We start from the raw sequence: 13,664 nt of genomic DNA on the forward strand, positions 1-13,664 counted from the left end.
TCCCCGTCTGATCAGCGTTAACAGTAGGCTTCATTTCCACTTAGAACTTGCTCCCCCGTTTACCTTCGCTTCTATTTTTGTTTCGAGCACATTTAAAGTGGGCTCTCTATGTATGTATTTGTTTTCTTGTTTTATATAAACTTAAGTATAATCATTTACTTGATTTATTTTGTTGTTGTTGTTTACTGTTATACAATTAATAATCATCAAAATTTCTTTAAATGTTGTTGTGTGTGTTTGTATTTTAAACGCTGCCAGCGGCCACAGCCGTTGATGTTATTTGCTGTTGTCTTTGCATCTTTGTTCGATCCACCTGTCTCATAGTTAGGCAGCTGCAGCCCATCGACCCCCATGATGTTGTTGTTGGAGTTGCCGCTTACAATTTGTCCAAATACTGCGACAGATCGGGCAGACCCTCCTTGAGACCCTTGCGTTTACGGGTATCCTGGACAATCTGGTAGGGCTTGCTGGATGGCTCGCACGGATCACCGGGCAGCACTTGCCAATGGTCGAACACGCACTGTGGGAAGGCCTGGCCGCCAGTGTTGGAGCGCAGATCGGCTGTGAAGCCGAACGACTCGTTGACGGGCAGATAAGCCTTGACAACGAACATGGGTGTGCCGACGACCTGGTTCTCCTCGAACACATGGCCACGACGCCTGTTCAGCACACCGTAGATGCCGCCGACGGCCACCTCGGGACACTGGATCTCGCACAGATAGACGGGCTCCATCAGACGAGGACTGGCGGTGATGGCAGCGGCGTATAGGCAACGACGGGTGGTGGGAATGATTTGGCCACCACCGCGATGGATGGCGTCAGCGTGCAGGGTGACGTCATAGATGTTGAAGCGAACACCACGCAGATTCTCATCGGCCAAGATACCCTCCTTGGAGGCCCACTGGAAGCCAGCGACAACGGAATCCTTGATTTCATTTAGGTATTGCACGGACTTGGTGCAGTCCAGAATGAAGTTGGGGCCAGTACCATCAGGGCCAAAGCACCAGATCTTACGGGCTTCAGTCACATCGTAGTCGTACTTCTCGGCCAGATAACGGGCGCGAACCTTGAAATCATCCTTGGCGCTAACTTCACCGTTATCAATATCCTCGGGCAGACCGTCGGGCATGGGCAGAGCCTTCATCAGCAGACGGTTGTGCTTGTTGGGCGACTTGGACAAGCACATCTGGTTGGATTCCTCGGAGACGGTCTCGCGATAAGAGACCACGGGATCGGACTTCTTCAATGGGATGCAAGCGTGATCTTCCTCCAAATCCTTAAGGCAAATTTCCAAATGCAATTCACCAGCACCGGCAATGATGTGCTCACCGGACTCCTCAATGATGCACTGCACCATAGGATCAGACTTGGCCAGACGCTTCAGACCCTCCACCAGCTTAGGCAAATCAGCAGGGTTCTTGGGCTCGACGGCAACGCGCACCACAGGCGACACGGAGAACTTCATCACCTGGAGCATTGAAAAACAACGAATTGAATATTAATAAGCTAATCATTAGAAGATTCGAGTCTTTATTACCTTCATGTTGTGGGCATCCTTGAAGGTAGTGATGGTACCGGTCTTGACCAGGAACTGATCGACACCGACCAGACCGCAAATGTTGCCGGATGGGACATCCTCAATAGCCTCCACATAACGACCCATCATCAGGATGGTGCGCTGGATGGCCTTCTCGTACAGATCCTCCTTCTTGCCGGGCGTGTAGTTGGGGCCCATGATGCGGCACTTCTGGCCGGTGGCCACCTTGCCGGAGAACACACGGCCGAAGGCATAGAAACGTCCCTTATCAGAGGTCGGTACCATCTTGGAGATGTACATCATCAATGGACCATCGGGATCGCAGTTCTTGACAGCGATGGCGGCCTCATCATCATGAGGTCCCTCGTACAGCATCTCCATACGGTACTTCTGGGCAACCACGGGCGATGGCAAATGGATGGCAATCATCTGAAGCAGTGCCTCACCGGCTGGCAGCCAGGTGCGCATAACGGTCTTCAACAGCGCCTTGCCATCCTTGTCCTTATCCTCGTGCTTCAGCGTCACGCCGATCTTCTCCAGCAGGGTGCCGATCTCCTCCTTCTTGTAGTTCATGATAGCATCGAACACCTTGTAGATGGGATCGAGAATGTACATGCAGAAGGAGCGCTTGTTGTCCGCCTCCTTTTGCTTCTGCCATTTCTTGGTCTTGGCATTGAAGAAGTTCTCACCCCACAGACTACAAATTAATAGAAATATATATTGAGTTTTGATGATTTGTATAAGGAATAATTGCGATTTATTTTAATTAATGATTTAGAGTCGGTTTTATGATGATTTGTGGTTCATGGAATTTCATGGAATGAATTTTGAATGATATTGATTAATTATCTTATCTAATCTTTTTAAGGATTAAATATTTATTTCGAATACTTCTGAATCATTTTTAGCCAGGTGAGTTAGAGGTATTTAGATTTTATATATTGATTGATGGTATTTTGTATATTGTTTATGTATTAAAACAAAAAATCATTTAACTCACGGTTATATGAGATAATATAGACCCTACTTATTCAGTTTGTCTATATTCAAATTGACAAATTTTATTTATTAATTTTTTTTAATTATATTGTCCTCTGCAAATTTATTCCCCATATTATTTATATTATATTCGTCACATAATTAATTATATTTTTCACACTCTCTTCCTATACTTAAAAAACTTTGAGCATATCTTTGTCGGCTCTACAACTCAACAACGTTCGTCTCAGTCTATTCTAATCAAATTTCACTCTCGCTAATTTCGTTCTATTGCTGCGAAACTTTTTTAGAGGTAGAGCTAAAAAAAATGACTTCATACTGAATTGTTGCTAGGTGCGGTGGAGCATATTCTTTTGTAATAGATCATTTTTCCGTGAAACAAAAAAACGAGGATATTACGAAGAAAATTAGAACATCACATATACAACTATTTTGAAAATTTTTATGCCATCGCTTCTAATGTAAAATTTTAATGATTTTCTCTTGAGTATTTGGGACTATGAATATATATATATATATAAATATTATTAGATATATTGTTAATTTGTCGAGTCGCTGCCTTAGCAAATGCACCGTTAGAACATTAGGAAAGAGGTTCCGGTGCAGCGTTTCAGCCGCGTCTACATAATTTGATCTGCTTTTATTTTCGATTGCACTTGTGGCGCTATCAGCACGCGCGGTTCTAGCTGAACAGCCACGCCCCCTTGCAGGTTTGTGACTGTCCGAAAAGAAGTCGCACGCTCAGCGTCACACGTTTTGTGCTAAAAGCATATGGATATAGATATATTCAAGTAATATTTTTGCTTACCGGTTCATTAGCTTGACAACGTCAATCTTGAACTTCTCAGAGTACATCTCGGAGAACTGCTTGAGGGTGAAGGCCCAGCCGTGGAGACCGGAACCGAAACCGACTGAACCCTTGCTGGGATCCACACGCACTTCACCCATTGGGCCGCCATCGTCATTGTAGGTGGCAATAATGACGTTCACGTTCTCCACGATGCGCTGGAAGGTCTGGTACAGCTCCTCAGCATCCAATTGCAGCTCCAACAGAGCGCGGTCCATCTTGTTCATGAACAGAATGGGCTTGATGCGCTCAGCGATGGCCTGACGCAGCACAGTCTCAGTTTGGACGCACACACCGGAAACGCAGTCCACAACGACGAGGGCACCGTCGGTGACACGGAGAGCGGCCGTCACCTCAGATGAGAAATCAACGTGACCGGGGGAATCGATCAGATTGATCAAGAAACCCTTGCATTCCTTCTCACGCTGATCGGGATGCGTGATGAACACCAAATCCTTATCCTCAACCTCAAAGTACATGGAAATGGCACTATAAATGAGAAATTGAGATTAGTTTATATTAGATTGGAGGGCGTGGCTGAGGGTAGAGCTAACTTACGTTGACTTGATGGTAATGCAACGCTCCTGCTCATCCTTACGGGTATCGGTGAAACGGGTCTCACCAGCCTTGGCTCCGGCAATGATACCAGCCTTGGACACAAGCGAATCGGTCAAGGTGGATTTGCCGTGATCGACGTGAGCAATGACGGACATGTTGCGAATATTACGCTTCTTGTCCATCAAGCCACGGATTTCGTCGACGGTGAAGTTGACCTATAAACACCAGCAGGAGGAAAAAAAGAGAAAGGCATCAGAGTTAAATCCATGTGTAAGCTGCGACCGAGGCTTGGCTGCTATTAAAAATGGCGTTTAATGCCTATACAAATGCTCACACATACACGCAGACACACACTCACAGATACCTGCACACATTTTCGGCTCAGGCGATGTGATATTTTGTGAGGTTAGAACTGAACCCGAATACCACTTGCGTTGCCTATTGCTTGCAAAACAATTTTGTATGCATATATAGATAATCACTTACACAAATGCATTAAGGAAACATCTGGCCACATCTTATGACCCGTTTTCATCTCTTTCGTCTTTTTTGTAATAGTTGCATACGTCATTGTGACGGCCCCTTGAGCTATTTTCTTTGTCTTGCATTTCACCACTGGCTCACACACACTCGCACTCACACACACATACAGTGGACAGACGGTGTCACGTCTACAATTTTTAGATAGTCTTTTTGGCATCATTTTATACACTCGTCTGCCACACACACGCACAAAATTATGATGCACTTGACTCCTGCGTTTTATTGTCCTGCATTTAATGCAATTATTTTAGATTATTGGCACCTACCATTTTGGATGTTTATTGATTTACGTGGACCAACTTTAAAAACACTACACGCCTGCACTGGCGTATCGACAGGAAAGAACGGGCAAAGTCGCTGAGCTAGAGACGCGACGGTCAAACAGCGGTCGTGCTATCAATATAATCGATAGGCAGTAGAAATCGATAGTTGGCAGTACGCTATCGATATAAGTACTGCAACCATGTGAGTGGGTAAATGTGTTTGTGATTTGCGCGGAATTGAAATGGAAATTCAAAATTGTGTGAGAAAATTGAATTTATGTAAATCTATGCTTACTGCTTATATATGAAAAAAACCTAATATTTCATTGAAACTCAATGCAGGTGAGTGTTTTTTGTTTTTAACTGTATCTTAAAGGTATTTGATATGTTTACATATGTATGTACATGTCTTCACATAATATTCACTCTTTTATTTTCTTTTAAATAATTAATTTTACGCTTTGATGAAATCAGACAACAATGCAACGACAACAGTAGTGAGAATAATTATAATTTTTTAAGAGTTTATACATATGTATGTACATATGTATGTATATGATATTGATCAATTTTAGTTACATTTACAACGGCATATGCCGTTTTTTCCAGCCTAATTGCTCAATTTGTCTGGCGCTTTTATTCGCCCTTTCCTTCAAATTGTTTGGCATGCGTGAAGAGCACAGAATAAATGGTTTGTCTCACCCACGCAGCGAAAGCAAGAAAACTTGTTCAGTCATGATTGACTATTGTCTCAATATAAGAAATTCTCATACAGTTGACCTTATGCAACATGCAGCATATCGTAGCAACATTCTAAAATGTTGCAAAACTAATATTCACCTCAGTGACTCCACAACTGTATCAAGCCAATTCGAACAACTCAAAGCGATTGCGACATGCTCGTCCTCAACTTGCATGAGCTGCAGACAAATTTCACTCAAACCAGCTGCTGCAACATTACTGGCTCTAACGGCAACAATCAGAACTGTCTTCGGCTCAACTGCAGAGCGGCATGTTGCAGCAACATTGTTGTCGCAACATCATTGGCTGTGCCCACTGGCTGGCCGTTCGGCACATCCGATGCGGCCGGCCGAACAGTTTTCAAGTGATTTTCTGTGCGTACGGTCTGTGCTAACGGTAAAATTGAAGCTCCGATTCTAATAAGGGGCACACACACTCGTGCGTTTTATTGTTGCTGCGCGTGTGTGTGTGTGTGTGCGTGTGTGTGTTGCATACTAAGGATGCATCTCAGTGCATAATAATTAAATAATTAATTAAAGTCTGCAAATTTAATAAAAAATTAAATACATCAAAGCCGAACGTGTGCTAATATTACAATGGGACTTGCATGCAAACATCAGTGAGATTTCTAGAAGCAAAGGAGGATAGTAAAGATCAGTTTGGGAAATCGAATACTAGAATATATTTGAAGTGAAACGCATTTATTGCAATTGTTTTGGGATATTTTTTGGAAAATAAAGAACTTTTCTAATTGGATTAAATGGGGTTTGCAAATGGGAATATTTTTGGGATATATACTATAACAAAGGAGCCGTTATAAAAAAAATAATAATAATTGTAAATTAAAATACATTTTATAAAATAATAAAATAATATTAATAAACATTTTGATAATAGAAAAAGTATAAAATATAAAATTAAATATTTAAAAATAAATTTAAAAATTAATATTAGAAAAAACTGTTGGAAAAAAGTGTAGATAATATATTAGCTTTTATTATTTGAGACAAAAGAGAACAGAGACTCTCAGCAACATTTAAACCTTTTTATTGGTCTAATTAGCCTAGCAGAATATTTCGTGCAAGCAAGTCCAATTAAACTGTAATTACGAAAAATAAAATAATAAAGTGAATTTTTAATTTTAGATAAATTACAAATTTTCAAGCGTGTAAAACAAACTGCAAATTTTCATTTTTGTGTGATTTATTAGCTGCATAATATTTTACAGACTAAAAGAAAAAGTTTTGGAGAAAACAATACAAAAAATAATTGTATTAAATACACAGCACGGAGAGAAATGGGCTAGAAACCGTTAAGTCCGGCAACGCTTGCACCGTTGATCGCAACGCTCAACTTTTGTCGCGTTTCTTATTAGAAAATCCCTTTTACGCGTTCGCTTCGCTGCAGCTAGCAAAAAAAAGAAGAGAAACAGCAGAACAGAGGAGGAGTAACAACAATAACAACAACGTTCAGCCGAAAATTGCACGTTTTTAAAAGTTTTCTACGCTCTGCTTTTACTCCGTTATTTTGTTGTTGTTGGCCAACGTGTCCTGCGCGGCAAACAAAGTAAAAGTTAGAGCGAAAGTTGGCGGAAAGTGCGGCAAAAATAAAGCAACAACAACAATCGCAACAACTGCACAGCGCGCAAGTTTAATTCGATTTTAGTGTGTAACAATCAGTGCGAAAAGCGCCAAGCAGCGGCAGAGCAGCAGCCGCAACAACAACAACAGCAGCAAAAAACCACAAACAACAAAAGCGCAGCACCAAAAAGAAAAAAAAAATAAATAAAACGGAAAAAAAAATTGCAGCGTCGCCGTCGCTACCTTTACGCTTGCATACATGAGAGCGTGCAAGTGTGCTCGTGCAAGTGTGTGTTTGTGTTTATTTGTGTGAGTGTGTGCATGTAGGAGTGAGCGGAAGAACAGTAAAAGTGGATTAGCAGCAGCAACAACAGCAGACGCCATTGCCGCCGGCAGCGCAGTTAGTGTTAAATTTTGTGCTCCGACTGCGACTGCGACAGCGACAGCGACTGAGACGCTCTTTTGGATTTAATGCGAAGCGCTTAGCGTGTTAGTCTTTCAACTCGTGACTGTTGTAAGTTGCCCGGCTTTTGGCCTGTTTTTGTTGTTTTTTATTTTTGCTCTTTTGTTTCCACTCTCTTCACTTTTTTTTTTTTTTGTGTATTTTGGTGTGTGCCATTTTCTTTGCTTAATTGTAATTAATTTTAAGTTAAGAGCTCTGTGGTCACTGCTGAGATTTTTATTTAATAGCTGCATTTTAATTCTATTTGAACGGGTCTTGACACGTTCCTCTCTAGTGTAACTGTGTGGGAGGAGGAATACAGAGCAAGAGAGAGAGAGAGAGTGTGTATGTGTTGAATAACAAGCGTTAAATGAGCAAAGGAATTCACGCAATAGCTTCATGTATTTGTGCATGTGTGTAAATATGCGTGAGAGAATTTCGCATTGCATGTGGAATACAATAAGATACATATTTGTATATTTACGTAGCAGAGCTTAAGGGGGAATTTTTTTGAATTGCATTTCGCTGAAGCGAGCAGAGCTGGATTTTTTCATTCAAACAACTTAGACTTGAATTTTCTGTACATAAATTTTAGTTTAAGCAACATAACCACTCAACATATTCAATCCTTAGCTTAGCTTAAACCTTAATGAACAACCGCAGGCAGCTGCTTTGCAATCAGTTCCAATTGAATGTGAACGATATTCGCTTTTACCGTTGCAAATGCTATACGCTGTGCCGTGCACTTTGCACAATGAGAAAAGATGAAGATGAAGAGCAGATAGCAAGACGCAATGACAGCTGCCAACAGCAGGATAGAGTGGGAGAGAGAAAGCTGGGACAAGAGTCAGGCCTTTATACACATACATACATACATACATATCTGCTAAAGAAATAAAGCTGCGAGAGAAAGAGAGATGGAAAGGCTGTGACATTCTGTAGCAAAATGACATTCCCACATTGTGTGCGCTTCCTTCAACTTCCTGGCGGCCAGTCCTTGTCTGGGCATGTCTGCCAGTGTGACCGTCCGGCCGTCTGTCTGGCAGTCGTTGACTTTTGCATACACTTATGCCAAGCACTGTACTGAAAGTGAAGAGAGGTATATGCACTGAGTGGGGCATAGTTTTAAGTCTGATATATATAGACATATACATTTGACTGAACTATTGAATTCATAATCTTACTTTTAATTTTTCAAACTGCCTAAAATTCCTAATAGTAGCTATTACTTTTTATCAGTTTTATTTATTTTGATATTAAACAAAATATGTTTAATTTATATAAATCACTTAAAATTCTACTTTCCTTTTTTATATTAAAAAAATGTATTTATTCAATTAACTATTATTAAATATTATCTTTGTATGTTTTATTATATTAATTAATCCTTTTTTTACCCTGTGGATTATGATAGTAAAGCTTAAGTATTTATTATTATAATATTTATTATTATTTAATTTTTTTTGTTTACTGTTTTCAAGTTACCTCCACAATTCCATCATTTGTCTGTGCACAACAGAGTATTACGCAGTTGTTAAATATTTATTTTGCATTTCTCATACCTCTATTTGGCGCAATTTCAATGAAATTCGCCTTTAAAATACTTAAATATTTTATAATTTACTTAAAAAGTCGACGCAGACGAGCGATATAATGCGCCCATTGTGCGCGAATATTTCTATAAAGAATTCTGACAATATTCGTGCGTGTGCGTGTGTGCTTGCGTGTGTATGTGTGCGTGCGTAAATGTATGCCTCTCAGATTAGCCGCCGTTATTAAGCTGTAAGTATGACAGGCAGAGAAAGGAAGAGCTGATGTGCGCGGTGTGTGGGGGAGTGAAGTGAGAGGCCGCTACATACAGTACTCACACTTTATGACGACTTCGATTGGTCTCAAGTAGCTGTTATATTTATGTGTTTATTGGGGTCCACCAAAAGCGTTTGTTTTCTCAGCTAAAAAAAAAGTTGAAAATAAACAAACGTAAGAATCGTAAAGAGCTTTAAGTGCGTGTGTAAAGCTTTTAGATGTTTCCAAGGGATTCAAGATGGTTGTAGGATAGTCAAAGACTGTTGTAACTATATCGTTCTTTCTCACTCTCACACTCTTCCTCTCCCTCTCTGTTTTTTAATATGTGCTAAAAGCAACAATTTTATGGCACCTTTTAGGCAGAAACACTTTTCGGAAGTGCGTTTGAAAAACCCTTAAATATAAGGTTTAGTTTTAGGCGATTTTAGTTGATTTTCAAGATACCAAAAAAATTAATTTTGAGTAGAATATTTGAAATACAAATATTAACGTTCATAGCTTTAAAATTATAATTTGATTTTTTGTTATATTTACATAACTTTATATTATGAAATTTAAAAAAAAAAAATATATATATATTTATGTATTGGAATCAGCTAAGTTTCTTTTATAAATGTACAAGAATTACTTAATTATACGTATATATATATTTCTCCCATTTGACCATTAGCACCTCCTTTAGTTCCAAATATTTTTGCTGCTCAAGCAGAACTCCATTATAATAGCCATTAGAGCATCGTCCATTGCGTCCAGCAGCTTTTTAAGAACACATTAGAGAATAATTGCCTCATGGCGGATTATCGTCTCATTTGTGACTTCATTTAAAAAGCATTTAATGCGCTCTTCTAATGATTATTTGGCGCACTACTGCCCCATTTCGTATTTGAGGTAATCATTTGATTGTGTCTTCGAGGGACTCTATCAAAAATAAAAGAAAGTAAAAACAAGTAAAAGAAATTCCCAATCCCACTTAAATAAGTTTCGCGAGGTTAATGCAACTGCTCACCAGGCAGACACAGGCCGATCCCGAACTAGAGACAGCGAGCGAGTCCTTAAATTGGATTCGGGAAAGGGCCGTGAATTATGAGGCAGCATAAAGTTGTGCCTTCTGCCACGCTCAGCGCCAGATGAGGAAGTTAAACACTTAAAAGCTGCCACGAAATCAAAGAGCAGCAGCTTCAGCTTTAGCTCCAGCTCGAGCCAACTCCAGCCCCACTGCGGGGCGAATCAGTAGACAGTTCTAAGTGAAATTGCTTTGCTGGTGAGACTGCTCGACGGGTGTATGCCCTGTTAGAAATTCTGATATGGAGTAAATGAATATAATATATTTTATTTTAATTTTCACTGAAATTCGCATATTTTTCGACATATTCCCATTTCCATAGAAAAAATAAAATATCCATTTATTCACTCATAAAAATAAATCCCTTTTCATAAACAAGATTTTGTGCCATACAAATATCAAGGCTTTACGAATGAATACGTTCTAAATATTATATTTTTCTCAACTCAAACAACTTATTGATTTCTTTTTATTTGGGAAAATTATAAATAAATAGTTCAGAGATCTTCTATTTGGTCAACAAAAAAATTTAAATATATATAAAGAAAAAGAGCTTAATAAATTAATCGAAAAATGCATACACAAAAACGTATTTTATTATACATTACTATTTTTTATATTTTGATTTATTAAAGAATTTATATATTTGTGTTTGAGCTGTTTTTTGGAATATTTGAAGCATTCTAGGTCATTTTTCCATTCAATATTTAACTAATGGAAATCTATATTTTATTTATCATATTTTTCTGTACAAATATTGATTAAAGATCAATTTTGGGTATACCACAAGTACATATTATATGTATAGTCAATCCGCCTTCAAGCAATCGCAATTGCAGGGTATGCATATGTATATGTATGTATGCTTATATATAGTTAAGTAATAACGTGCTTCGTCTCACGTTGTCAAAGTTTAGCGCAAGTTGTTTGGGGTTGCCAAGTGGTGAATATGCTGTGTGTGTATGTGTGCGTGTGTGTGTGTGTGTGTGTTGCAGGTTAATGGGTTGGTGATTCCTGCTAGTGCGTCTACCTGCTGTTTCCCACAATTCAAGCTCGGCTCGAGCTCTAGCCTGACACACATCTACTCGAATGCGACTGGCAAGCGGCACTCGGCATTTGGAAAATCTGTGAAACGAGTGAAAAATTAAAATAAAAAAAAAAAAATGCCAACAGCCACAAAAGTTTGCCTACTCCTTTCTTGCCTTTCTTGCATTGCATTTTTTCTTCTTCGTATTTCCCTCATTCATTCATTCATTTTATTGCGTGCTTTCTCTCAACGCTTGTGCCTTGGCTCCTGCTCCTCCTGCTCTTCCTGATCCGGCAGCTCACGCCCTTCACTCGCTGCAGCCTCTCGAGCCGCTTCTCGAAATAAATCTTTGAATGGCTTTAACATGTTTTCAGCGCAAGTTTCGTGCCTCTGTGATTTATACATGTTAAATAATTTATTGGTTTAACAATAAAAAAGGAAAAGAATTCTCATTTCTCTATTTGATACTTTTCTGTTTTATTTTTTTCTTCAAGTGCTTTTACGGTGTCTGCGGCTGCAACATTTTAAGTGGCTGCAGTTTTTGGTTGAGGGTATTCGAGCTTAATTGTAAACAGTTGCCAATATAAAGTTTTTGCAATAATTTAAAAACGACTTCAAATCAAGTTAGAATAATATTACATAACTTTGGAATTAGCTGAGTTTTTATTGAAATCTTTTGGAATATATATGTATATACAAAGTAATTTAGTTAGACGAAACGTCTAGATTCTTAGCTACTTAAATATTAAAAAAAAATACTTTTAATGAATGTTTCAACCAACAGAAAGAAAATATATAAAAAATAAATAATAAAAGATAAATTGGCTTATAAACTATTTTTATTGGAAAAAAAAATAAATAAAAATAAAATCAAGTTTGTGAGAATAATAAATATATATAAAAACTATTTTAAAAATTTGAAAAGACAAAATACAGCAATATGAATATAAAATATATATATAATATAATATACAATAAATATCACAAAAATAAAGTCTTATATTGACAATAAGAAATGGGAAAAAACTGTAGTTAATATAAAGCCCTATATATATATAAAACATATATATATATAAATTAAATACATAAATATAATTACTTGTGTTACCAAATTTTTTATTTAAAGTATTTGACGTTTATTAAGCCTTATTAAGTCTTAATATTTGATTTTTTATTTATTTATTTATTTTTATAAATCTAGCTCATAATTAAAATTATAAACTAGCGTGTTTTTTTATTTTATTTATTTATTTATTTTTTTTTTTTTTGGCTATGACATCTAAGGCCTTTTGCTCTCGATTTTTTTTTTAAATTAAATATTGCTCATATATAAGCATTTTTTAACCTTTTCACATTCATATCGCTCCTCAAATGCGCTGTAGCATTAAATTTGCTTAAGCACACTTCACTGATTTTTCTTTCAGTGCACGCTGAAATACTTGAATGATATTCGTTGAAATCGAAACGTTTTGCCACGACAATGATGGCAATGCACTAGATAGCGCCTCTCGCAGCTCTGTCCTCTCAATCGGCGGAGGCTCTCCTTTGGCTGCACCATCGCTCTCCCCGTTGCTTAGCTGCCACGCTCCCCTTCCACTTGGAGCACAGCTCATCGCTCTTTGCGTTGACATGGACGACGTCGTCGATGTCGGCTCCATTTGAAACTTATTGCTCGCTGGGGCTGTCAGGCAGACAATGTGGTCTCAGACTTTGGTCATGGGTGCACACAATTTTTTTGGAATTCTTATCCACATCTATATATATGTATGTATATATGTATGTATGTATAATATGACTGCCAATTCGATTTGACGTCATGTTTGCGAGAAGAAGTCATAACAGGGCAACAAGTTTCGTGTCGACCTCATTTACAAGCGACTCGTTAAGGTTGTGTACCAAAAACAAAAACACATGCAGCTATGTTGACTTTTATATAGATAGGTTGGCTCCTCTCTCTCTCTCTCTTTCTATCTTTCCCTCTCACTTGTGATGCGATGGAGCGTTGCATTTTTCGCTGACCGCGTCACAGTTGTTGCACCTTCTGCCCTGAGCCGTTACTAATGATAGGCAAACACTATTGCCACGCCTTTTCGCAATAAGATTTACAACAATTTATTGAAATGTTAATGAGCTGGCAAGCGCGAGGGTGGCTCGAAGAGTTTTCGTCAGTTATAAAAAGTGAGAGAACATGATCTAATAAATGAATTCGCTAAGATAGTGAAAGATTTATTAAAGTAAGCAATTTATGTTATTGAAAC

General features: G+C 38.5%; 2 protein-coding genes across 7 annotated transcripts in view; one reads left to right on the top strand and one right to left on the bottom strand.

The window, feature by feature from the left end:
• Positions 1–146: 146 nt before the first annotated feature.
• Positions 147–4,969, bottom strand: eEF2 (eukaryotic translation elongation factor 2). The gene is made up of 5 exons (XM_030388138.2): positions 4,751–4,969; positions 3,942–4,156; positions 3,345–3,872; positions 1,538–2,234; positions 147–1,468 (listed from the first exon to the last, which is right to left on the bottom strand). Exons 1-5 carry the CDS (start codon positions 4,751–4,753, stop codon positions 377–379), a joined length of 2,535 nt encoding a protein of 844 aa, XP_030243998.1. The 5' UTR covers positions 4,754–4,969; the 3' UTR covers positions 147–376.
• An 851-nt stretch (positions 4,970–5,820) lies between these two features.
• Positions 5,821–13,664, top strand: part of nolo (ADAMTS-like no long nerve cord) — a 92,183-nt gene continuing 84,339 nt past the window's right edge. For 4 of the 6 annotated variants that reach the window (XM_089256813.1, XM_089256814.1, XM_089256815.1 and 1 more), the window contains exon 1: positions 5,866–5,884. The gene's annotated coding sequence lies outside the window, so the exon portion shown is untranslated. Of the gene's footprint in view, positions 5,885–6,724; positions 7,583–13,664 lie in introns of those variants that run through there. The other 2 variants (XM_089256818.1, XM_089256817.1) reach the window with 2 other exon arrangements.

Source organism: Drosophila navojoa, chromosome 3, assembly GCF_054131105.1.
Source record: "Drosophila navojoa isolate 15081-1374.11 chromosome 3, UAZ_NAV_1.0, whole genome shotgun sequence".
Lineage (NCBI taxonomy): Eukaryota > Metazoa > Arthropoda > Insecta > Diptera > Drosophilidae > Drosophila > Drosophila navojoa.

Bases quoted from the DNA above. Each gene is read 5' to 3' on its own strand.
- eEF2 (XM_030388138.2), bottom strand. The intron at 2,235-3,344 runs GTAAGCAAAAAT...ATTAATTTGTAG, and splicing joins GTTGTCAAGCTAATGAACCG to TCTGTGGGGTGAGAACTTCT. The intron at 1,469-1,537 runs GTAATAAAGACT...TCAATGCTCCAG, and splicing joins AGGATGCCCACAACATGAAG to GTGATGAAGTTCTCCGTGTC.